The sequence below is a fragment of the Schistocerca cancellata genome, chromosome 3, assembly GCF_023864275.1.
Source record: "Schistocerca cancellata isolate TAMUIC-IGC-003103 chromosome 3, iqSchCanc2.1, whole genome shotgun sequence".
Classification (NCBI taxonomy): Eukaryota; Metazoa; Arthropoda; class Insecta; order Orthoptera; family Acrididae; genus Schistocerca; species Schistocerca cancellata.
In genome coordinates this window covers 212,994,683-213,018,515 of record NC_064628.1, presented here as the reverse complement: position 1 = coordinate 213,018,515, position 23,833 = coordinate 212,994,683, and the positions used below count along the sequence as shown (strand labels likewise).

At 39.2% G+C, this 23,833-nt stretch overlaps 2 protein-coding genes across 6 annotated transcripts in view; one reads left to right on the top strand and one right to left on the bottom strand.

Moving 5' to 3' along the window:
- LOC126174842 (heat shock factor protein) overlaps window positions 1-10,851 on the bottom strand; it is a 145,185-nt gene extending 134,334 nt beyond the window's left edge. The window contains exons 1-2 of one of the 4 annotated variants that reach the window (XM_049921226.1): window positions 10,774-10,851; window positions 10,198-10,657 (exon numbers count right to left, since the gene is read on the bottom strand). In XM_049921226.1, the coding sequence (XP_049777183.1) occupies window positions 10,198-10,302 (105 nt within the window). In that variant the 5' untranslated portion in view covers window positions 10,303-10,657; window positions 10,774-10,851. Of the gene's footprint in view, window positions 1-10,197; window positions 10,658-10,773 lie in introns of those variants that run through there. The other 3 variants (XM_049921229.1, XM_049921228.1, XM_049921227.1) reach the window with 3 other exon arrangements.
- Window positions 10,852-10,927: 76 nt separating this feature from the next.
- LOC126174841 (protein pigeon) overlaps window positions 10,928-23,833 on the top strand; it is a 483,403-nt gene continuing 470,497 nt past the window's right edge. The window contains exon 1 of one of the 2 annotated variants that reach the window (XM_049921225.1): window positions 10,928-11,245. In XM_049921225.1, coding sequence (XP_049777182.1) covers window positions 11,185-11,245 — 61 coding nt within the window. In that variant the 5' untranslated portion in view covers window positions 10,928-11,184. The remainder of the gene's footprint in view (window positions 11,246-23,833) is intronic. The other variant, XM_049921224.1, reaches the window with a different exon arrangement.

Sequence of the window (23,833 nt, the reverse complement as noted above, 5' to 3'; positions counted from 1 at the left end):
TTCTGTGGACAGGGAATATCACAACTTCCTAGTTCCACAAACACCCAATGTGTAGCTGCATGAACATATGAGAAATATGCCAGTCCTGCCCCCAGAGGAGTTCCGTATTTTCCAATCAACTCCATGTTTTGATGCCGTGTAGAAACTTTTGTTAGTCCATTCACTTGGGGTCTTCATCCACAACCAATTTTATCAGTGAAAATCCTTGTGTAGTGCTGAAAATGAAATGAAGTATACTTGTGTCACAAGTCAATTTTGGAGTAAATTCTCCTGGTTTCATTATTTCCAGGTGCTGCGATTTTTGCAAACAACACTGTAATGATACACAGTCTGTATACAACAGCAAACTTGATTTTAGTTATAGGCCACACTAATAATAATGATGACAGAAAACTTAGGAAGATGAATTAAATTAAATGAAGCCACAAGTAATATAACAGGACAAACTAAAAACAGCTCAAAGTTTATTTGCATTTGAATCCCTACAATATTTTGAACATATTTAAAGCATATGGAGATGAGGCATCTAGGTTACAAGTGACGTCATCTACTACCACTCTATCCCTATAGCTGGAAATGATTGTAAGGGGCCCAGTAAGGGCAGCAAGGAATACGAAGTTGGAGCAGCAAGTGCCTCTAGAATTTGGAAGGGAATGATCGGTATAAGTAGAAACGAGGTTGCATAAGTATTTTCATCAGGTGGCTCCTGTTGTTAAAATGTCCCCACAAGCTCACAGGAAACCTGTGCTCGAGGGCTTGCGGATGCTCCAGCCACCTTAGTTTAACACTTAACAAGAGTCCTGAAAATACTAACACAATACCATCCTTACCTTGTCAGCTGAATTTTCTCAGCAAAAAAAATTCATTTAGGAGTACCTAAGTTAGGAAACTGTCAGGGTGTGCCCCAAGGATGGACTTTATAGTTTAGCAGGGAAGATGAACACCTACACCAATTCTAGAAGATTGTTAATAATAATTCAAAGACAACCAATCAGGCAGTTTTACAATACGAACTGGTTAGCAGGTAATCATTCAAGAACAGGGAAAAATGGATTGAGTGATAAGAGAGATACCAGAACAGGAAACTGAAGATGACAATGGCCTAGTGAGTTCAGCAGTGGCAAGAGAATAGGTAGGAGGAGCAGCAGCGAACTAGTGCAGTCGGCAGCAAGTAGCCATCCAACTGACATGAATTTAAGACACTGAACCATTTCATCTGTAATGGCAGTGTGTGGCTGGAAGGAAAACACTGAATCTTCCCAGCAGAAGAATGGATGCAGTGGTAAAGAATTGTACAGCAGAGTTTGCTGTAGCAAACTGGTGAGAAGTGTGCAACCATTTACATGTGTTACCAATGCTAATTTTGTATCGAAACCGAAAAAGTATTTTTATTTTTTTTTTGTAGTTGTATTTCAAGTGATAACCACCTCCCCCCCCAAATGAACAATGTACCTTGCCAAGGTGAGATGGCTTGGGGTATCAATCATAAACATAGTTGAACAGTAAGCAAGTCTGGATGACCAATTTCTCCAACCTTGCAACAATGTCCAACATGGCTTAGCTATGACATCTTGGGTTGCCGGGTGTTCTGCCGGATATCAGCGTCGTACTTGCACGATATTTCGGTCACGTAGCTCGAGACCTTCATCAGGTGCGACCTGAGACTGCTCCTCGAGTGGACCTGGTCCAGTATTTATGCCTATGGCCTTCCCCCTCCACCAACGGCTGCAGGCGCTTCCTCTGTGGTCCGCGCCCATTCCCTGCGACCTGTTGGAGCGTTGCTGCTCCGTTTTCCGTCCAGTGCGGTTCTAGGTGTTCCCTCTGCGGTCCGCGCCCACTAAACCCGCTCCTGGAGCTTTCATCTACGGTCTGGAGTACCAAGCGTTCCCCCTGCGGTACTCCAGACCGTAGATGAAAGCCCAAGGAGCGGGTTTAGTGGGCGCGGACCGCAGAGGGAACACCTAGAACCGCAGCGGACAGAAAACGGGGCAGCAACGCTCCAACAGGTCGCAGGGAATGGGCGCGGACCACAGAGGAAGCGCCTGCAGCCGTTGGTGGAGGGGGAAGGCCATAGGCATAAATACTGGACCAGGTCCACTCGAGGAGCAGTCTCAGGTCGCACCTGATGAAGGTCTCAAGCTACGTGACCGAAATATCGTGCAAGTACGAAGCTGATATCCGGCAGAACACCCGACAACCCAAGATGTCATTAGATCGCCGGGAAAGCCTGAAGAGTTACATGGCTTAGCTATGTTGAAAATATGGGGAAATTATAGCCATTATTTTTCCCCATGAGCACACAGCTCTATTGTGTGGATTAATGATAATGGTCATCCTCTTGTATATAACATTCTAGAGGTAAAATAGTCCTCCACTTGGATCTCCGTGCAGGGACTACTCATGAGGACATTACTAGGAAAAACGAAACTGGTGCCGTACGGGTCAGTGCATGAAATGTTAATCACTTAATTAAGTGCATAGGGAGAATTTATAAAAGAAAATGGATAGCTTGAAGTTAGATACAGTAAGATTTAGTCAAGTGTGGTGCAATAAGAACGGGACCTCTGGTCAGAGGAATAAAGGTTTGTAAATAGAGAATCAAATAGACGTAATGCAGGAATAGCTCTTATCATGAATAAGGAAATAAACACATGGGTAAGCTACTATGAACAGCACAGTGAACCCATTATTGTAATCAAAATAGAAACAAAGTCAAACCCACTACATCAGTACACATTTATATATCTCCTAGTTCCACAGGTGATGAACAGATTGAAACAATGTATGATGAGATAAAAGATATTATTCAAATGGCTATGGGAAACAAAAATTTAATTATCATGAGTGAGCAGAATTCAATAGTAGGAAAAGGACAAAGTAGCAGGAGAAAATGAAATTGGGAGAAAAGGAATGAAAGGGAAAACCATCTGATATAAAACTTCCTGGCAGATTAAAACTGTGTGCCGGACCGAGACTCGAACTCGGGACCTTTGCCTTTCACGGGCAAGTGCTACGAGCTGAGCTACTCAAGCACAACTCACGCCCCGTCCTCACAGCTTCACTTCTGCCAGTACCTTGTCTCCTACATTCCAAACTTTACAGAAGCTCTCCTGCGAACCTTGCAGAACTAGCACTCCTGAAAGAAAGGATATTGCAGAGACATGGCTTAACCACAGCCTCGGGGATGTTTCCAGAATGAGATTTTCACTCTGCAGCGGAGTGTGCGCTGATATGAAACTTCCTGGCAGATTAAAACTGTGTGCCGGACTGAGACTCGAACTCGGGACCTTTGCCTTTCCTTTACAGAAGCTCTCCCCCCCCTCCCCCCCAAATCACCGGCAGGCGCCAAAAAAAAGGGGGACAATTCTCCGGCCAGGTAGGGAGGGTAAGCCCACCTGGAGGAGAGGTCTTGAGAGCCCCAGGAGAGGGGGTGACGGGACTGGGGTAAGGAGGAGGGACGAGCAGGGAAGAATGTAACAGAGGCAAAGTTAGATATCATAGACACAGGGTGAAAATGGTCATATATCTGACAAGCCTCAGTGTATAATAAACAATCAAGGGTTATATCCTTCTGTATCTCCTATTCCTTCTTATCAGACAATCTGGCGAGCAAGAAGAGTGATGGTCATGACAATTAACACACATGGGCGGTGGAACACAGGAGCTCCCCTCATGGAGTGGGTGTAAACATTCACTGCATAAAGGGTCTGCTGTACAGTGGGAAGACATGTGCCCAAAATGCAAACACTAAGAACACATCATGGGTGGCGGGTTGTATGACTTCATATTACACCAATAACACATACACTTGACTTTCACTGGGAGGGTATTCCCATCAAATGCCACAATAAAAGCACTGGTGTCAATGCAATTATTCTTATGGCCTTTCTGAACATGCCAAACAAAATGATGCCCCACCTTTTCAGATTGGCCTGGAGTTCCTCTTCAGAATAATGGATGAGGTCCCTACGAAAAATGACTTCTTTAACCATATTCAAAGGCTGGTGAGAAGTAATGGACACAGGGATGTTGCCAGGATGGTCACAGGTATGAAGGGCCACTGACTGGGTGGTGCAATAAGTTTTCATCAACAGTGAATCTGACTGCATCTTACTCAGTGTGTCCAGTTTGCCAAACTTGTCTTCGATAGATTCCACAAAAAATAATGGCTTACTAGAGGTAAAAGTGTCCACGTAAGTCTAAGTGCAGACCAGTTATTGAGAAAAGAGATCCAAAGCTGGCACACCTGGCCCTCCTTCCGAGGTTTAGGCAGAGAACTGAAGACCACAAAGTTATAAGAAGCAACTTTAAAAGAACCACTGTCAACTAAAGACACTAAGAGGAACAGCCAGCTTGAAACTTAATGCATTTCTTATGCAAAGTGTTTGCCCTGATATCACCCACTCCAATCAGGGGCTCTCCCCCTGGGAACCATCCATCACAGTAGGGGGCACTTGGAACAGCAGTCATTGCTGAGAGTTCTGATGTTCTAGAATGACAAGCAACCACTCGTAGGCATATACGAGGATGTAGCAGCTCATGTATCAGAAACGTGATCCCCACGTTGTCAGAGAGCTCAACCAAAAGGGTAGATAACGATCCCACTACACGGACTGGCTACTGTTCTGGCTATCTATCATTAAAGAAAATTGGTTCCGAGGAAAAGATGGAAGAAGCCATAAGGTGACATGCCGAAGACACTAAATGGTGTTCTTCTCCAGTTAGCTCACAATGCAGAGAGAAAATTTAGAAGGGACTTCAAACTTCGCAGCATGACAAAATGTACAAAAACCTGAAGGAATACTGGAATCCAGGAGGCTGTGGCCATGCCGACATAAGCATGGACATCAAGAGAAGGGAAGGAAGGGGCAGAGAGGAATGAACGAAGACAGGGAGGAAGGGAATATAGCCCAGAGGAAAAAAAGGGCCACAACAGCTCGGAGCCCTAAGTGCGCCATGTATGAACTCGTGTAAGAGCTGTGAGGCCCGGGGGTGGAAAAAAGCTAAGTTGGTTATATTGGGGTGGTTTGATAAATTTGCTAAAAACCCAAGAAAAAAATGTTCGTTTCATAAAGAACTTGCCTTCCTTCTCAGCACATATTCTTTTGAGGGATATACACTCGGTGAAGCGATCCCCCAGCTTTCCATCCCATCAGAAAAACAGGTTCTGTCAAACTTTGCAAAATACTCGTGGACTGCAACCATCACTTCCTCATTTTATGAAAATTTCTTCACAGCAAGCCAAAGTTTCAAGTCAGGAAAGAAACAGGAAGAAGTCAGTTGGGGTCAAGTCTGGTGAACAGGATGTATGAGTAACCAATTCACAGATCAATTCATGCACCTTCACCATTGTTATCACTGATGTGGATATGGTGCATCATCCTGGTGAAAGAGCACTTTTTTGCATGCCAATGTATACCCAACACAGGTTTCAAACAATTTAACAATGAAGTGTAATAGGCACCAGTTATGGTTCTGCCTTTTTCCCAAGTAATCTAAGAGGATTATTCCTTTAGAATCCTAAGAAACATTTTCCATCGCCTTAACAGCTGGCAAAATGATCTTAGCCTTCTACAGTACACTAAGCCTTTGGCCATTGTTTTGCTGCCGTTTTTACTTTGGTGTGTAATGATGGATCTACGTTTCATCAACAGTCACAAATTGGCATAAAAGTCTTGTGGATTGCTATTAAACATTGCCAGACACTGTTTTGAAATAGTGTGATAGATGTACTTTTGGTCATCTGTGAACAATCGTGGCATCCACCTGATATACAGCTTGTTTAAGGCCAATTCTTCATGCAGGATATTATGCATTCACTCAGTTGAGGTGCCTAATCGCAGCAATCTCACGAATTTTTATTTGGTAGTCTTGCATTACCACGTGATGGATTTAGCCAATGATTTCCATTGTAGTGACCTCAATTGGACAGCCGGGGTGCACTTTGTCTTCTGTGGTTGTCCGATCATGTTTAAATTCATTAATATAAAAGTAAATGTCTTCAATGATGGTGCAGATTCCGGATGAACTTCATTCAATACAGTTTTGATTGAGTTCAACTTTTCAAATTAAAATGTTTAATAACAGCATGAAATTCAGTTTTCTCAATTTTCAATCACAGTATGATCTTTTGTAGATGCCAAGATATGCAAACATTTTCATCTGTAAGTTCCAAGAAATTGTAGTAATATGGGTCTTATGAACAATGTGATCCATCAGTGTATTCTTTATTCCTGAAAGCTTACATTGCATATTGATGTCTGTGATGTTTTAATTGGAGTGTTTCAGTTGTAATATTGTTTGTGTTCTTCATTTAGTTATTATGGGAATAGCTTACATCAACATGTATACCAGATATACAGGTCCAGTGCATATTGGTGCATCTATTGAAGATCATGTGACTGCTAATTTGTTTTCATAGTTGTCTTCCTGGGAAGAAAGGGAGTGGGCAGCAAGACGGGGTGGGGGGCAAGCAAGAGGGGGCATTTGTTATAGGATTCTCAATCTTTCCTTGAAATGAGTGTCTGTGGTGCTGCTACATTTCAGATTTAGCAATGCTGAGAACAACAAATGCTGTAGCTTTTAGTAAGCAGTATACAACTTGGGTTTATTTGATTGTCAAGATGTTCACAGTAAATTTCAGCATTTACCTCAACTGGTTGCCATACTGACTCATACCTCAACTGGTTGCCATATTGACTCATTCTACAGTAATGGCAGATGCAGGTATCATGTTACCAATTGCACGGTCCATGTGACACAACTGCACAACAATGTATCAAACTGAGGAGACGCAGACTATATTCATTCAGTCTTAGGTTGTTAAGTCTTGGTTCTACCAGTCAACTCAAGGGTTGTGTCAGTAGATTTCTCGCATTTATCCCATCAAATGCTTACACTAGGTTAAATTTTAACCAAACAAGCCAAAAAATGTTTCTTTTGAGATAAATTTTGTTAATACTGTATTACAACAGTCAACAAAACAAAGAAAGTCATAAAATAATGATATAAAACCATTAGAATGGCATCAAAGTTGAATAAGCATGATTTTTATAATTATTTCCTGTGTCTCCACTTATAGGAGTTTCAAAGAGGGGAATTTTTGTGGTTATTTTTGTTAATATCGTGTAGTGTTTTCATTGACATATTAATAAAAATGCAATTTGCAAATATTTTCAAGCTGTAGTTTGTAACTTGTACGATTTAATAATGTTATAAAAAATGTACTTTGCATAATAATGAATTATGCTCACCTTTTAGATATGAAAACAATCTTATGTTCAGATGCATACCAACGGGATAATTGTGGAACATTTGAGGAACAGTACGTTTTGTGTACTTTCGGTCAGCTTAAGTTAGGAGGACACAATTTCTCAAACTCCTCAAATTAGTTATATAAAAAGGGCAATTTTAGAATCTTGCCTTCTCTTGGTAAACTTATGAGTACCCCTATGTCTGTTTAGAATATTTCTTTGGAATTATTTGATGGAAGCTGCAACGACACTTATCTGTAGCATCCAAGACTTACATTAGGTTGAAAGTTGACAAATCAGTTGTGGGTCAGCGAAGTCAGTTAATGTTTCTGGCAATTCCCCCCCCCCCCCCCCCCCCCACCTTATAGGCCTACACTGTGTAGTACCCCTATTCTATTACATGTCTGGTGAAAACCTCTACCTTTTTTTCCACTTTCCACTAGCAAGACTGTACCTATAAAAAACTGCTACTGTTGTGGTGCCGTTAATTTGTCGGTTTTTGTGTTGCTAACGTTTTTGTTTTGTTTCTTCAGACATGTATCTATGGTATCTTAATTACGCCATCGTTCTGTTGAGGCTTTACTGAATCGTTTGCTAATTCCTTACAATGGCTAGAGGTGGAAATGTGCCAGACATTTATTACAACTAAACTGAATTACATGAACTGTATTTAATGCACCCCACAATGAGGAATATCTGGACTTTAGGAAGAAGTCAAGGATGTTAATTTTAGTTTGAGTGAAATGTGATAAAATTATGCAACTTCAGGAGACACACACACACAACTCTAATACACATCACAGAGACAGTATGTGTATGTGAATTGTGCTTGCATGTATATGTGTGTGTGTGTGTGTGTGTGTGTGTGTTTTCTACTTTAGAAGATGGCCTTTAGTCGGCAAGCTCAAATATGTTTTTTTGTTGTGCCTATCTGAGATTCTTTGTTTGACATTAATATCCGAAGTTTCTGTGAAGATGCTCCTCAACGGAGTAAGAGCTGCACATTAGAAAGTTTTTAATTTCGTCTTAAATTCAACTGCATTATCCATACAGAAGGCTCTTCCAGGTTGCTTAACACGTGCATACCTACACATCTGACTCCTTTCTGCACCAATGTTAAATACTTGAGGTTCTATAATTGTTGTTTTTGGTCTTATTTTTGAGAAAAGAGAAACACTGGCAATTAGAAGTTTTTATATTCTGAAACTGTTGTCTCTTAAGTTGAATTTCTCCAACTGATTTTATAACCCATTAGAGAACGTAAATCTGTAGAATTAATTAAACTCTTGATTTTTTTCAAGTACCTACAGCTGCACTCATGCATAGTGCAAATGTAGTTGAAATGAGAAAACTCATTAATTCCAGGGTAACAGTTTGCCAATAACTTTTGTTATCCATTGCTACCTGTAGTTCCATAAAAATAGTGACTAACAATTTCAACCAACTTCCCTTTCAAATTCACTGGAAAAGTACAGACTAGCAGCTGGTGTAGGACAAACATACTGACTGGGACCTACTGTAAAGCTTACTGGAGGGGTGGGGTGGGGGGTGGGGGAATTGAAGGAAGATAAGGGCTCGATTTCGAACTGAGACCACTATATAGAGATTGAAAGAGGAAATTATTCGTGTTCTTTTAAGAGGAAATTAACAATTAACATCATGACTATTGTCTAAGTAATTAATACCAACCAAAAAAAAATCTAAATTAGGATAGTAAATCAAGGAATTGAACTGTCATCATCTTGAAGGGAAGTCCAATCAATTACCTCACTCACGGGTATAAAGCAAGAAGTCACCTGGAACAGAACTTTTACCATCAAAAATTTGAATGGGTAAGCATACTGATTCCCTTTCTAAGATACTTAGAAAACAGCCTGACACAAGATATATCATTTTATAGTGAAAGCAAATACATTGTGACTCACAAAATTTCTCCTCCAAAAGTTTTGCAAAATCACATTCTGTGGAGGAGGCATGGAATATATTATTGATTTGCTACATGTTTATGGCATCATTACTACCTCAATCAATTAAAACTATGTGATCATACAGAAATATACAAGCAGTCATTTTACATGCACATCATCCACGAATGGGATATAAAAGGGAAGTAATGATACCAATATGCAACTGATAACTCTAACAAATAAATGGCATGTGCACTCGAGTCACACATAATGTCATTGTTTATGGAGAACAAATATAAATACAGACATGCACTCGTTTATTTGCCTTGCCTCAAAGTAACATTTGGCAATCAACAGCAAGTGATGCTAGTTTTAATGACTATTTCAATAACATCCAACAAAAACACAGAAAATACCAAGAGCAGTTTAAATTTGCACAAGATTCCAACAACATGACAAACAATTCCACAAACAAAAGTGATCTCTGGGAGAAAGTGTTACGGATATGGCATACATACTAGTCTTGTCATGTCCACAGCACTGTCTTTAATAATAATATTATGGTTTATTTTGCACAACAAAGAAAGGGGGCTGATCAATTCTTAATTGCTCCTTTCCGACTACATGTCATCAATAAAAACAGTCATGATACCCTTAATTCTGCAACGGTATGGTAGTTATCGAGTAAGAACTGTTGAAGAAGGTAACATTAAACATAATCTACTCTTTCGAACACCTAATATCGCGAATACTGCACTTGTCTTTTGCAACCCGAGTTAGGCTTGTGTGTGGGTTCAATAGACCATATCAATGAAACCCTTACAATTTCATATGAACACTTCAGAACAAATTACACGAAAATCATACACTGTTTTCAAAGTTGAAATCTAAGAAAAACAACAGTTACAACACAAAGCAGACACTTTCGGTGATTCTTTGTATGTGACAACTCATTTCACGTCATTTAAAACTTTTTCACAATAACAGACTTCTCTCTTATTCAAAATAATTAATGTTTCAAAATCCTATTTACATACCGAACTCCAACTTATTAGGTCATTCGTCTGAGGGTCTTCAACCATTTTCCATAATTTTGCTAGGAATGCGGGAACGTTTGTCCCAAGTTCTTCAATAGAATGCATCCTGAATTATGTTTGGAACGAAATTATCAGATCTACTGCCTCTCAACACCTTGACACATCAGATCATAACGTTCAATGGCGAATAAACAACTGAACTAAGTGCGAACAACAAACTTGAAACCATAAATGGCACATATAGACTCTCTGAAATTCTATTAAGTGTAATAATTTTCTTCAGCTATTTTGCTTCGCACTTGCTCTTCAAATGTAAATAATCAACATCACAACAAATTCGACGTCAGTATGTCGGCAACTGCTTCTACAGTTCTTCCAACCAATTACATTGTGACTTTCCTAAGTTGTCACGTTGCAGGCAGCGTGTTACCAGGCTCTGTACAGGGAAGACTAAAATCTTCTGAAACAATTATGTAAACCTATGGTTACTTATACGCCAAATCTCACGCAGTTTCTCCTATATAAACTAATCAAAGTAAGCACTGTGTTTAAAAATTACACGAGTGGAAAACAAACGTTTATGACATGCTGGGTACCGTGAAAACAGTTTCTGCTTGTAATGATGCAATACTTTTGGAGACTTCGCCATACGCGGAGAACGTGTTAGTACACGTGACTACGACCAAAGACAATTAGTACTATGTTGTTGTGGGTCTTTCTACATTTATTTTTGTTTGTCAAATGATGTGTGTTTTTTTATGATATTCTGTTGAAATAGTGAAATCAAGCGTGGAATTATATTAGTCTTACAAATAAACATTTTAACTAAAATAAGTATATAATGTGACAGCACCTCTTATGGCCTGTTTCGCTCCGAAGCGAAGCTATTATCGATTTTGGAACAGTAAATACTTGTGCATCGAACATGCTGTAAAGTCAGCTGATTAAACATTAAAGATCAGTACTGTTAATCGTAAAGGCTGAGGAATGGTTGCGGTGGAAAACCTCGGACGCATACTGAGTGATCTTTTTCAGAGAAAAGGAAAAGGTTCTAATTTGTGATCATCTTGATAATACTTCCCGTTCTTTATATACATTAAAATAGTATTTTTGTAGAACATTTATGCTTATTACAATATATAAATACACCGGAATACTGTCAACAAAAGATATCATTACTACCAGAGTGCTGTAGTGATACACAAAAGTATTTTGATATTTCACTTTGTATAATTGATTGTACGCATGCTTTTTTCAGCATGAGCATGTTCCATTACGTAATGTTAACGAAGTTATTGACTGATGCGAAGCGTGAGTTTGTCAGTGTACATAAACAAGTTTGCGACTACCAATATTTTTGAATGTTTGAGGAACACAAGATAGCATTCTGCAGTCTGTTTTTGTGGAGTCTTATTATTTTTAACGATTCATCATTGTCAGCTTTATTGTATTTTGATTGCGTATTGTATCGACAGCTTTACAGGATAAATTCAGTGGCATAAAATAGTGTTTGTTAGAGCAAAGGGCGACATAAATATAGTTAGTTCATGGTGCAATATTATGCGGTCCTATGATTTTATGTCATTCGGTTGCCTTTAGCGCGTCGTTGTACTATCTGTGGAACTAAGTTCGCATTCTGTAACAGAAATTTAGAGTAGAAACTGGAAATGGAAAAAAAAAAAACTGTGAATCCGTCATCACATGTCAGTTAAAATATTAATAATAGAATTGAGTACCTTGTGTATAGTTAAAAATTCATCTCTGTCACTGTGAAAATAACAGAGTGGATATTTGTTTCTGAATGTTTGATTTTTTAAATTTCAAATTATTTTTTTGGGGTCGACAGAAGCGTCCGATCCCACGCGTCTGCTTTGACCCGTGACGTAATGGTGTTGTCGTGTGTGACGTCATGACGGCGCGGAGTTTGGTTTGAGTGTGGCTGTCTCCAGTTCTGTTTTATTTTATTTACTTTTCTGATCTGTTCGTTCTATCTCGTGAGACTTTTTTTAATTTAAAAACACTTATTACTTATTTTAATTATCTGTTTCCTCGAATTTCTGTTTTAGTTTATTATATTTATTTTTCTGATCTGTTCGTTCTATCCCGTGAGATTTTTTTTTAAAAAGACAAAAAACACTAATCAGCTACTGAAGCATCTTTATCTTCTATGGGTTGCAGGGGTTACGACCCCTGGGGAGGTAGGTGGGTATTCATGCATGGCTGTCTTCACTTACACGTTGTAGCTACGCAAGGCGTCTAAATTTGTTTATATTTAGTTTGCCCCCCCACCCAAAACACCCCATTTCCCGCGATTGTCCCGTTAGTGTCATTAGGCTTCTTGTGGAAAGTGCGTGTGTTTGTTTTTGTTTCCGCCATATTTGTGACGTCATGGGTCAAAGACGGGTGGGATCGGACGCTTCCGTATTTCCTTTTTTTTGTACTTCCCAGTATTCTGTCATATTATTGAGTACTTTTAGTTGCTGCTGCACATTTGATAGTGTACCGTCAGTTTCCCAAAATTAGTTGGAACAAAGGCTTGAAATGAAGGGGATTACTATGGTTTCTTTATCTGACAACTATTTTCCCGTGGACCTACTGTGTTGTAATGCAATATTTTTCTTTATTGAGTTAGAGTCAAATGCCTGCATGATGATGATCATGTTATTTCACAACATATCTACACTCCTTTACATTATTCTTAGCAAATGCCCTTCAAACTAACTAACTAAGGACCTTAGAATGTGGTACCTGGTTAATACTTTTACACTGAAAATTATTTACTCACTGTACATTCCGAATGTAGATCTGCTATGGGATTTCCCACATAGAAACTTTTTTAAATGACAAAGATTTCTTCTGCCTATTACAAGATTCATAACCATACAGTTTGAAACAAAGCCCTTGTTGACAAACATAATTTCAGCAACATTTGTTGTTAGGCGTTTAATGGCAAAGTTCGGTAGTTAGTAACACCAGAATTCTAGTACAGTTGCTTCTGGATTCAATATTTTCTCAATTCTTTTTAAAGTCGTTTAGTAAACTTTGTTGCTAGACTGAGGAGAAAACCATGGTAAAAATTACATGTTGGAATCCCCTTGCATATTTCAATATAGTGCGAACATAAATTTTTGGCTGGTTAATTTGTTACCCCAGTCAGAGTTATTGCCTTTGCATTTGTTGGCTTTGCCAACTAGCAGCCAAACTATAACCTTTCAACCTAACCATCTAGACCATGGGCTGTGCTACAGATCAGTCTTTTACAGCAACCAAGATCTTTTTTTTTTTTTTTTTTGGGGGGGGGGGGGGGGGAGGTTGCCTGTATATAACTTTTGCTGAAGACAATAAATACTGCCATGTAAGGGTAAGGCTCGAGTACCCTCTGACAAATGGATGCATGTAACTGACCATTGGGATAACCATCATACAAAGTTTTCACATGTTTTTAATGGAAAAAAAACTTGTGTAGGCCTAAGTGATTCTTATCAATTTATAGTGTGGAACAGTATTTGTGAATTAAGTCTACACCCCTTAATTTACATACTAGCAGGTTCTTAGCTATGACACTGAACGGTTATTCATTTTAGTTACCTGAGTAACTTACCAACAGTAACAAGAGTGACAAATTAATAATTGTGCAAGTGTAAGGAATCATTCTTGGAACATATAGCATCAGGTTTTTGCATATATTTATCCATAAATGTGTTGCTGAATAAATCAGTTGAGTTGTTATTGACAGTTTTGTCTTCCTGGGAATCAACCATTTTTTCTTTGTCATCTGTTGCAGTGAATATGCTTCATAAAATTTCCAATTTTTTTCCCCCTGCACTAATGCAGCAGGTTCTGGAATAAGCAAAAAAATTTAATTTTGATTCAAATTCTGGGAATAGTGGTTTATTGAGGAACTTAATGATATTTTGTAGGTAAAGATGAGTAGTTATCTCTATAAATATGTGTGAGCAATTTGAATGTGTTTCACAAATTCAAAATTTTAAGTTATGCTTTATCATTCTAGAGGTGGATGTATGCAGACTGATAGTGAAAATTATATCATAAAAGCAACCTACTGTTTTAAATTCTTAGAAGTTAACCTCACTGTATTTCTCAAACCTTGCTTCATCATGTGGTGTAAACTGTACTGACATGTCTTGTCTTTCTTAATGTGCTGCTAAGCTGCCTATGGCCACTATTAAATGTTTCCAGGAGTGGGGTCCCAGTCCGATGTGAACTTGTACTCTAGTTTACTACAGTTTTCTTAAATCACTTCAGATGATGATTACTTAAAACAACAGCTTGGCTGATTTCTACATTATTTTTTTGTATTGTGATCCAACTCTAATAAGGTCAACTAGATTTGGGTGTAACCTTTGTTTTATCTTGACACACAATTTCAATTTAGAAATGAAGAGCAGTGTCAAAGATTCTATAGCCAAAGAGGCAGTTACAAGCACAAGTCAGCATTGTTTCACTTTAAGGAGGAGGAATAAAATTGTATGGATGCAGCATGAAATCTTGGGAACAGGGCTTGATTTTATGCTGTAGTAGATGTCCTTGTGACTGCATAATTCTGGAAATATTATTGGAATATGGCATTACTAAGAAGTGTAGCCAAGAAAAAGAATTATACCTTGAAATTGAGGGAAAACTCTGAAAAGAAAAAAAAAGATGCATTTGAAATGTGTTGATTAAAAGTAATTCATGTGGTTTGCACTGCCAAAAATGATTTGTGATGCTTCTCATGATGGAGTGGTAAATGTATATGAAACACAAAGATGATTAAAGTATATTCTGTCTGAAAGTTTTTTTTTTCAAAATACACTTCAATCTTCTTAACAAAACACTGGAAAAATTAATTAAATCATGAGAAAAGTTGAGAATCACTGGATTATTAGCAGTGATAATATTTGTAAGAAACTAAGCATTGATCATGAAATAGTCGTGAATCCTATAGATTAGACTGTATTGTAATAACATAGTTCCACTTGGATGGATCATAATTCCTTCTATGAAAAATATGTAACAGAACAAATTTCCATCTTTTTGTGACTGCTTGTTGCAGCTGACAATGACCAAAACATCAATGACTGTGAGTTGGGGCAGATGGCCTCTTTAGTCTGGTCCCTTCAAACCCCACAAACCAACCAACCAACTGCGAGTTGCTTTTGAATCAAACAGTTTCAAAATGGTGCCCTATTGGCATTCCATGAGATTTTACGGAAATACGGAAGTGTCCGATCCCACCCTCTGCTTTGACCCATGACGTCACAAATATGGCGGAAACGACCATAAACCACGATTCCAATATGGTGCACATAAAGTCAGTACGTACACATTATAAGGACGAAAATACATCGAAAAACAAACACGCACACTTTCCACAAAAAGCCTAATGACACTAACGGGACAAGGGCGGATAATGGGGTGTTTTTGGGTGGGGGCAAACTAAATATAAACAAATTTAGACACCCACCCCCATACAAAACCACACAAAATGACGAAAAAACCGACTTCACAAAACTCCCCAAATACTACTAAACACAATATCATCTGGAATCTGACACTTCCCTTGACCTATATAGCTCAACAGCAGCTCCCGATCCCATAAATTAGGATCCAACGCTTCCCTTGGCCTATATAGCTCAAAAACATCTCCCTATACCAATATCAATATACACAGCCACACACTGGTATCGAACACTTCACTTGACCTGCACACTGTTAATTTTATCCGTCATATCCATTCCTGAACAAAAACAACAATCGATTAATTTTACTAAAATTACCACACGATGTACAGCAAACAACAATAAATTAACCTTCACACAAAATCGTTAACTCACTGAAACGAATTCCACTACAAACACAGCCGACACTCGAACAATTCTGGATAATGAGCAAAAGCAAACTGAGCCCATTACACCACACAAACGAAAATCCTGAACATACCACCAGAAACCACAACACGACGTCATCTACAAACACGCCACACTCACAAACCAAACTCCGCACCGTCATGACGTCACGGTTCAAAGCCGACGCGTGGGATCGGACGCTTCTGTCGACCCGATTTTATTCCTACGGATGAAAATTTTAGACTAATATCCCATAATAGTAGAGAAGCACAACACTCTTGGCTTCAACAGATATGTTGTAAACTACAGGAACATGAAAGTTATAAATACCACTGAACTGGAAAAAGACTGAGAAGTGGAAGGATTCAAAGAAGTGAAAATTGTATTGAAAAAAGTCCACTCTCTGATGGCCTCAGAACTGTGTTTACCTTCCTTATATATCCTATTTTGTGTGTTGCAATAAAATGTGGGAGATATTGTTGTACAATGGCAACCTGGGAAAAATGTCCAGAAATCTTACCTTCCGTGTCCATTGCCAAAAATGTATATAGACTCGGGGTTGCCACAGTTTCTGGAAATCAGGCTTTATTAGGGAATTTCAAACAAGTCAGGGAAACATCAAGGAAATTTGAAGGAAAAAAAAAAAAACACTGGAAAAATCTATTTTTTGTCACAGTAGATGAAATTGTTTGTTTATTGAAGTGTCGTGCATTGTTGCTGGCCGGTTGCAGCTGAGTACCTGCAGCGCTTCCCTACTCCCTCATTGCTACCGCTTCTCCCCTTCCTACCACTCCCCTCTGCTTGCAGTCAATGCTGCCACAGCTTCATGTCACTAGTCTAACAGCTGCTGACAAGAGGCAGGGGAGCATGAAATGTCAATTGTTTGGACACGATTCTCAGAGATTGTAGACGCAGTGGCCAGAGACAGTGGTCAGTGTGCATGAGTTGTGTCTGAATGATTGCGTGAATGTGTGTGTGCTCCCATTTTCTGGCAAAAGCTATGGCTGAAAATTTTATTCTGTGAGTGTGTTTGTCTTTTCTATGTGCATGTCTGCAACTCAGCAATCATCTTTACGGTGAGTTGCTTCCTATCCTCATTATTATTGATTCTCAGAGTATTTGAACATTATATTTGTTGCATGGATTGCTCACTGTTATCTCATTTCATCAACATGCTGTCTGTGGCTCATGAATATCTGGCCACACAAGTGGATTTCTGCACTCAGCCAAAACCGAAGGCCATTTTACGGTTGTCTGTAATGAATTGGGCCTGCCAATCTGAAGCCATTCGGTTCCCACTAATGTGCAGGCCCTGCCCATAGGATGTAGTCTCACCAATTAGCCCGCAGGCCAGGTCTGTTGGTGTGTGGCGTAATGCAGTGGATTTTCATGGTTTATCCGTGGACCCAGGACTGCAGTGCTCCTCAGCAGGCCAGAGACCAGGGGCGATGGATTTCAGGAATTGTGACTCTCGTCACAAGTATGTTGTACAGTGTGGCGTTTTATAGACATTTTATTTGCCCTAGTACATTCTGGCACTAAGTAGTTTATATCTTAGAAAGTATGGATGATAAGAAGAAGAAAATTGTGTCAGTCGCTGATGGTTTGTATGCTACGTACTCGTGCATTTCTCAAAAGAAAAATCACACACAACCTGTAAAATCATAGATATAGTACAGTGAGTAATTACTAACAATAATGGACATAGTAGAGCCAACATTTTATTGGTTGTCACCCACAGTGTTGGTTTCCTTGCCTTATACACTTCTTTCAAGAGGCCTACTTTCTTCTGAGGTTATTTCTGAAATCAGTGAAGGTGGACTATTTTAAATGTCTTGTGACTCCAAGGAAAGGCGTATTTTTGTCACAAAATGTGTTTCATTTTATTGAAATAAAATAACATCTCTGGTCTTAATGGAACACATGCATCATTTGGCTTGCTTTCTCCATCTAAATACAGTTCATTACAAAACATGTTAATTTTAGTACTTAAGTTTTTTGCTCACATCAGGAAATGCCATCTGCTTGCAAGTTCATTTTCTTACATCTTAACTTACCCTTCAGATCTCAAAATTTGCCACGGAAAAATGCTAAAACTTGTATGGAAATCAGGGAAATGTCAGGGAATTTCACTTGGGGAAACTTGTGGCAAGCCTGAAACTACTAAACTAGAAACAGAAACTGTTCAGCGTACATAAGCGAGACACTGTAGCTCTTGAAGAATTAACCGTGTCAGCTCCTCCCATCTCGGAGACGTCGAACTTGTGATGGGTCGTTGGGCTCTGCATACATCTGCTGCAGGGGTCAGTTGGCTGAGGTTTGCTTCTACACAACTGTACTTTGTTCCAAGAACAGAGACAGCAACACACTAACAAGAGCTAGCCATAAAGTTTTAGTTAATATCCTGAAAAACATCTAGCTGTGACCATGAAACATGTTGTTATTGTTGTGGCCTTCAGTCCTGAGACTGGTTTGATGCAGCTCTCCATGCTACTCTATCCTGTGCAAGCTTCTTCATCCCAGTACCTACTGCAGCCTACATCCTTCTGAATCTGCTTAGTGTATTCATCTCTTGGTCTCCCTCTACAATTTTTACCCTCCACGCTGCCCTCCAGTACTAAATTGGTGATCCCTTGGTGCCTCAGAACATGTCCTACCAACCGATCCCTTCTTCTAGTCAAGTTGTGCCACAAACTTCTCTTCTCCACAATCCTATTCAACACCTCGTCATTAGATACATGATCTACCCACCTAGTCTTCAACATTCTTCTGTAGCACCACATTTCAAAAGCTTCTATTCTCTTCTTGTCCAAACTATTTATCGTCCATGTTTCACTTCCATACATGGCTACACTCCATACAAATACTTTCAGAAACGACTTCCTGACATTTAAATCTATACTCGATGTTAACAAATTTCTCTTCTTCAGAAACATTTTCCTTGCCATTGCTGGTCTAAGTTTTATATCCTCTCTACTTCGACCATCATCAGTTGTTTTGCTCCCCAAATAGCAAAACTCCTTTACAACTGTAAGTATCTCATTTCCTAATCTAATTCCCTCAGCATCATCTGACTTAATTCGACTACATTCCATTATCTTCGTTTTGCTTTTGTTGATGTTCATCTTATATCCTCCTTTCAAGACACTGTCCTTTCCGTTCAACTGCTCTTCTAAGTCCTTTGCTGTCTCTGACAGAATTACAATGTCATCCTTGACCCTTAAAGTTTTTATTTCTTCTCCGTGCATTGTAATACCTACTCCGAATATTTCTTTTGTTTCCTTCACTGCTTGCTCAATATACAGATTGAATAACATTAGGGATAGGCTACAACCCTGTCACACTCCCTTCCCAACCACTGCTTCCCTTTCATACCCCTCGAACTGCCATCAGGTTTCTGTACAAATTGTAAATAGCCTTTCGCTCGCTGTATTTTACCCCTGCCACCTTCAGAATGAAAGAGAGTATTCCAGTCAACGTTGTCAAAAGCTTTCTGTAAGTCTACAAATGCTAGAAACGTAGGTTTGCCGTTCCTTAATCTATCTTCTAAGATAAGTCCTAGTGTCAGTATTGCCTCACGTGTTCCAATATTTCTATGGAATCCAAGCTGATCTTCCCTGAGGTCGGCTTCTACCAGTTTTTCCATTCGTCTGTAAAGAATTGGCGTTAGTATTTTGCATCCGTGACTTATTAAACTAATTGTTCGGTAATTTTTACATCTGTCAACACCTGCTTTCTTTGGGATTGGAATTGTTATATTCTTGTTGAAGTCTGGGGGTATTTCGCCTGTCTCGTACATCTTACTCACCAGATGGTAGAATTTTGTCAGGGCTGGCTCTCCCAAGGCTGTCAGTAGTTCTAATGGAATGTTGTCTACTCCTGGGGCCTTGTTTCGACTCAGGTCTTTCAGTGCTCTATCAAACTCTTCACACAGTATCATATCCCCCATTACATCTTCATCACATCCTCTTCCATTTTCATAAAATTGTCCTCAAGTACATTGCCCTTGTATAGACCCTCTATATACTCCTTCCACCTTTCTGCTTTCCCTTCCTTGATTAGAACTCGGTTTCCATCAAAGCTGTTTGATATTCATGCAAGTGGTTCTCCTTTCTCCAAAGGTCTCTTTAATTTTCCTGTAGGCAGTATCTATCTTACCCCTAGTGAGATAAGCCTCTGCATCCTCACATTTGTCCTCTAGCCATGAAACATGGTGATATTAATTCTTCGTTATGGTTCCTTCTTCAGTGGGGCACTTTTTCCTTTCCATGTTATGGATGATTTCTAGATCATCTCCTTGTCATTCTGAAAATGCTTGCAACTCAACAGTTTATTCAACAACAGATAGAGTAAGAAATTTCTGGGTGCAATTCCAGGAGAAGGGGGGGAGTGGGAAAAGGCAAAATTTGGGAAATTTCAGTAGTATTTTCCTGAAACAGTTTGCCCTTAACAAGTACAACCTGTTACCTGTCACTACTACATCGTGACAGACTGGGAGGAGGGGGGGGGGGGGGGAGACCAGCACTACCTTTCCTAGTGAGGATCTGGTCTTTGCCGTTTTTGGAGGGAATTCATATATTTCCACTGCATGCAATGCTGTTTTGTCACAGTGATGCAACCAGCACTCGTCCATGGTGATTAGGTGGCCAAAGAAGTCATCTGAATTAGACTGACACAGCTGCAACATTTCCACTGCTGTCTTGGTTCGGCTGGATTTTTGAATGGGTGTGAGTATTTGAAGAACCCAGCTGGTGGCTGCTTTCATCACACTCAAAGTATTGTGCAAGATGTCAGAAACTGATTCCTGAATTGATTATTCATGTTTTTCAGCTTTGCCTCGATTCTGGTATGTCAGCTTTCGCACACCACACTCTACACTTCTAATGGAATTCCTGGTTCTTCACAGAGAGGTGGCCTACCTCTCTGTTCTTTACCATCCAAACTGGTTTGACCACACTGGAAGCATCTGTCCCATCTAACCAGAGTCAAATGATGGTGCATTGCTGCTGCATACTTCCACCAACTCATCATGGATTGTTGCAGTGTTGTTCACCTTCAAATGGAGAAAAAAAATTCCTGCATGATTCTCCACTTTATCAGGATGTTGTCTTTTTGTTCAAGGTCCTCTGCTGGTGTGCTACGGTACTGTGCCTTGATGATTTCAATATGAATTAGGACTGCAGATTAATGTCTGCAGATGAACATAAAAAAAAAGAAAGGTTAAGTAACTCTCTTTTTGAAGGTGTTATTTCCTTAACGATTGATCTACCTGTTCTCTTTCATCAGTCATTGCAGTGCAGTGGGAAATGGCTGATGATTTCAGTTTGAGTGACCATTTCCTTCTAAGGAGAGAGACTGAGAGGATGGGAGAGGGAAGTTGCTGTGCCCTTTTCAAAGGAACCACTTGACATTTGCCTCAAGCAATGTAGGGAAATCATGGAAAGCTTAAATCTGGGTGTGTGGGTGGGATTTGAACAGTTGTCCTCCCAAATGTGAGTCCAGTGTGCTAACCACTGTCAACTCGCTCGGCATCTAGAACAGCGTGTCAAGTACAGCATGGTCCAAAAGGAAGCTGCCAGAATGTTGATGCTTACCGGAACCAACATTATACCACCAACTGGGGGGGGGGGGGGGGGGGGGGGGGGAGGAGGGAATGTTTCCTAGACTTGATAGATCAATGCTGTGTTTATTATGAGTTGCTCGATCTTGCACATCTTCATCGTGGGCCGTTCACTGTTTCTATTTTGCTTCTTTTTTTCACAGTTCAGTACACCTTGTGCTTGTTTTCATGCTTGATCTGCACACAGTTGTTGAGGGGCTATCTGCTGGGTGGGGCTGCAGTGGGGAGTTTTCCTTGTCAGCAGTGCCCTTAGTGAATAATGGTGTTGTCACATCTACAACACATGCTGTCAGTCAGATAATGACATGAAACTTACACAGAATAACATGAGAAGCGAGCCTTTCACCTTGTCCCACTGTAATAATCAGTCCTGGGAAAGGGGCACAGGTAAGTATACACTAACACAAAAAAGCACTAACCTAATAACACAATACTGAACACCAATATTTTGCCCCTCTTGAGATGAAAACTTTACAGTGAACAGAACATGAATTATGTTATGGGGGAAAAAAATACATTTGTACCAAAGGGAAAACACAAGGATACATGATCATACAATACACCTAACCAAGGCTGACACCTTGCGCTGACTCTAGACAGACAACACAAATGGTAGACACAGTTAATAATAAGGCATTAATAATATTTGCACCCTGTAGCAAGTCAAAGAAAGCAACAGCAATAACAATCAAAATTCTGCATAGAACACAATTCAGTCAAACTGAGCACTGCTCTGTAATTCCGTGGCTAACTGCAACCTCGTTGTGCTTCTGCAACATAAAACTTGCTTCTGCAACATAAACTTGGCATACTTAGGTAGGCCAGCACAGGAGTCATTCCATGTCAAATCAACCAATTGTACTAGGCCTACATGATTTGAACAATGACCCCTCAGATTTGGATGAATTTTTTTTCAGGTAATATACCCACTAACACTGGTTTAAATTTGAAATTACAAATTTTTTTGACCTTTGGTTTTTGAGCTTCAAGAGTTTAAAAATCAAAAAAATCTGTTTTGGATCAATTGATGATTGTTTTAAAATGCTGTAGCTCAAAAACTATACAACCTAGAGATCTCAAACTTGCACCATTGTGTTCCTCTAAAAATTTCCTTCAATTTGATATGTAACATGACTATGCTACCTAAATCTAAAAGTTTAAAACTATTCCAAAAAAAACATTTTTTGAAATTTCCAAAATACGTACCCTCGGATTTTTTTTATAAAAATTATATGTGTTGTCCAGTCTAACTGACTACATGCATGCAAAATTTCAAGATGGGATCTCAATGGGTTCTTGTATAAAATAATATTTTACTACTGCAATACACACTAGTGAGGTGAAAAGCAGACTATTTCTAGGCTATGAATACTAAGGTAAGCCTATGTAATTCTAACAATCTTAAATTATTATGTTAACCTTTTTATGCAACATTACCCTCTTATTGTCTTGTTTTAATTTAATGTTCGGGATTCTTTTAACTATGCATCAGAAGGAAGTGAACACATTTTAATTGGTGATATACATGCTACAAGTTAAAATTTTGAATAAAGCCACTCACCTTCATCCTTAGTTGTAAATGGCAGAGATTATCTTTTTCTTGGTTTTCCAGTGTTATTTGTAATCATTTACAAGAAGTTCCTAATATTAGAAATTGGCATATAAGTAATTTCACTTGGGAAAAAGATTAACTTGTTGATATTTGCATGGATAGAACTGTATTTGTAATACTAATTGGTATTTACAAAGTTAATACACATGGTATCTATACAACTTAGTGTTTAGTGAGGATAGATGGAACATAATTTAAACGTGCTTCTTTTATGATCTTTTAAGATATTTTTCCAAAGCAAGAGAAGACTAGCACTTAAAGTGTAGGTTCTTCCCGTAGCTGTTGTTGGATGCACTGTTTGTAAAAGAGTATTTCCTGGGGCATCTAATATATCTCTTGGTTGTGGATAGTAAAAAGACTGGGCTGGACCCTTTGGGTGTAAAAAATTTATTCAGTACATGTCATTGTATTTTTCTTCAATGCGTCCTAGCCACCAAGAGTCATCATATGCTACTGTCACAAAACCAGCAGCAATATTTTCCATATGTGATGGTGTTATTTGGTTCAGTGTTGTCACATATTCAAGAGACGTATCCAGACTAAAATGATAAGGCT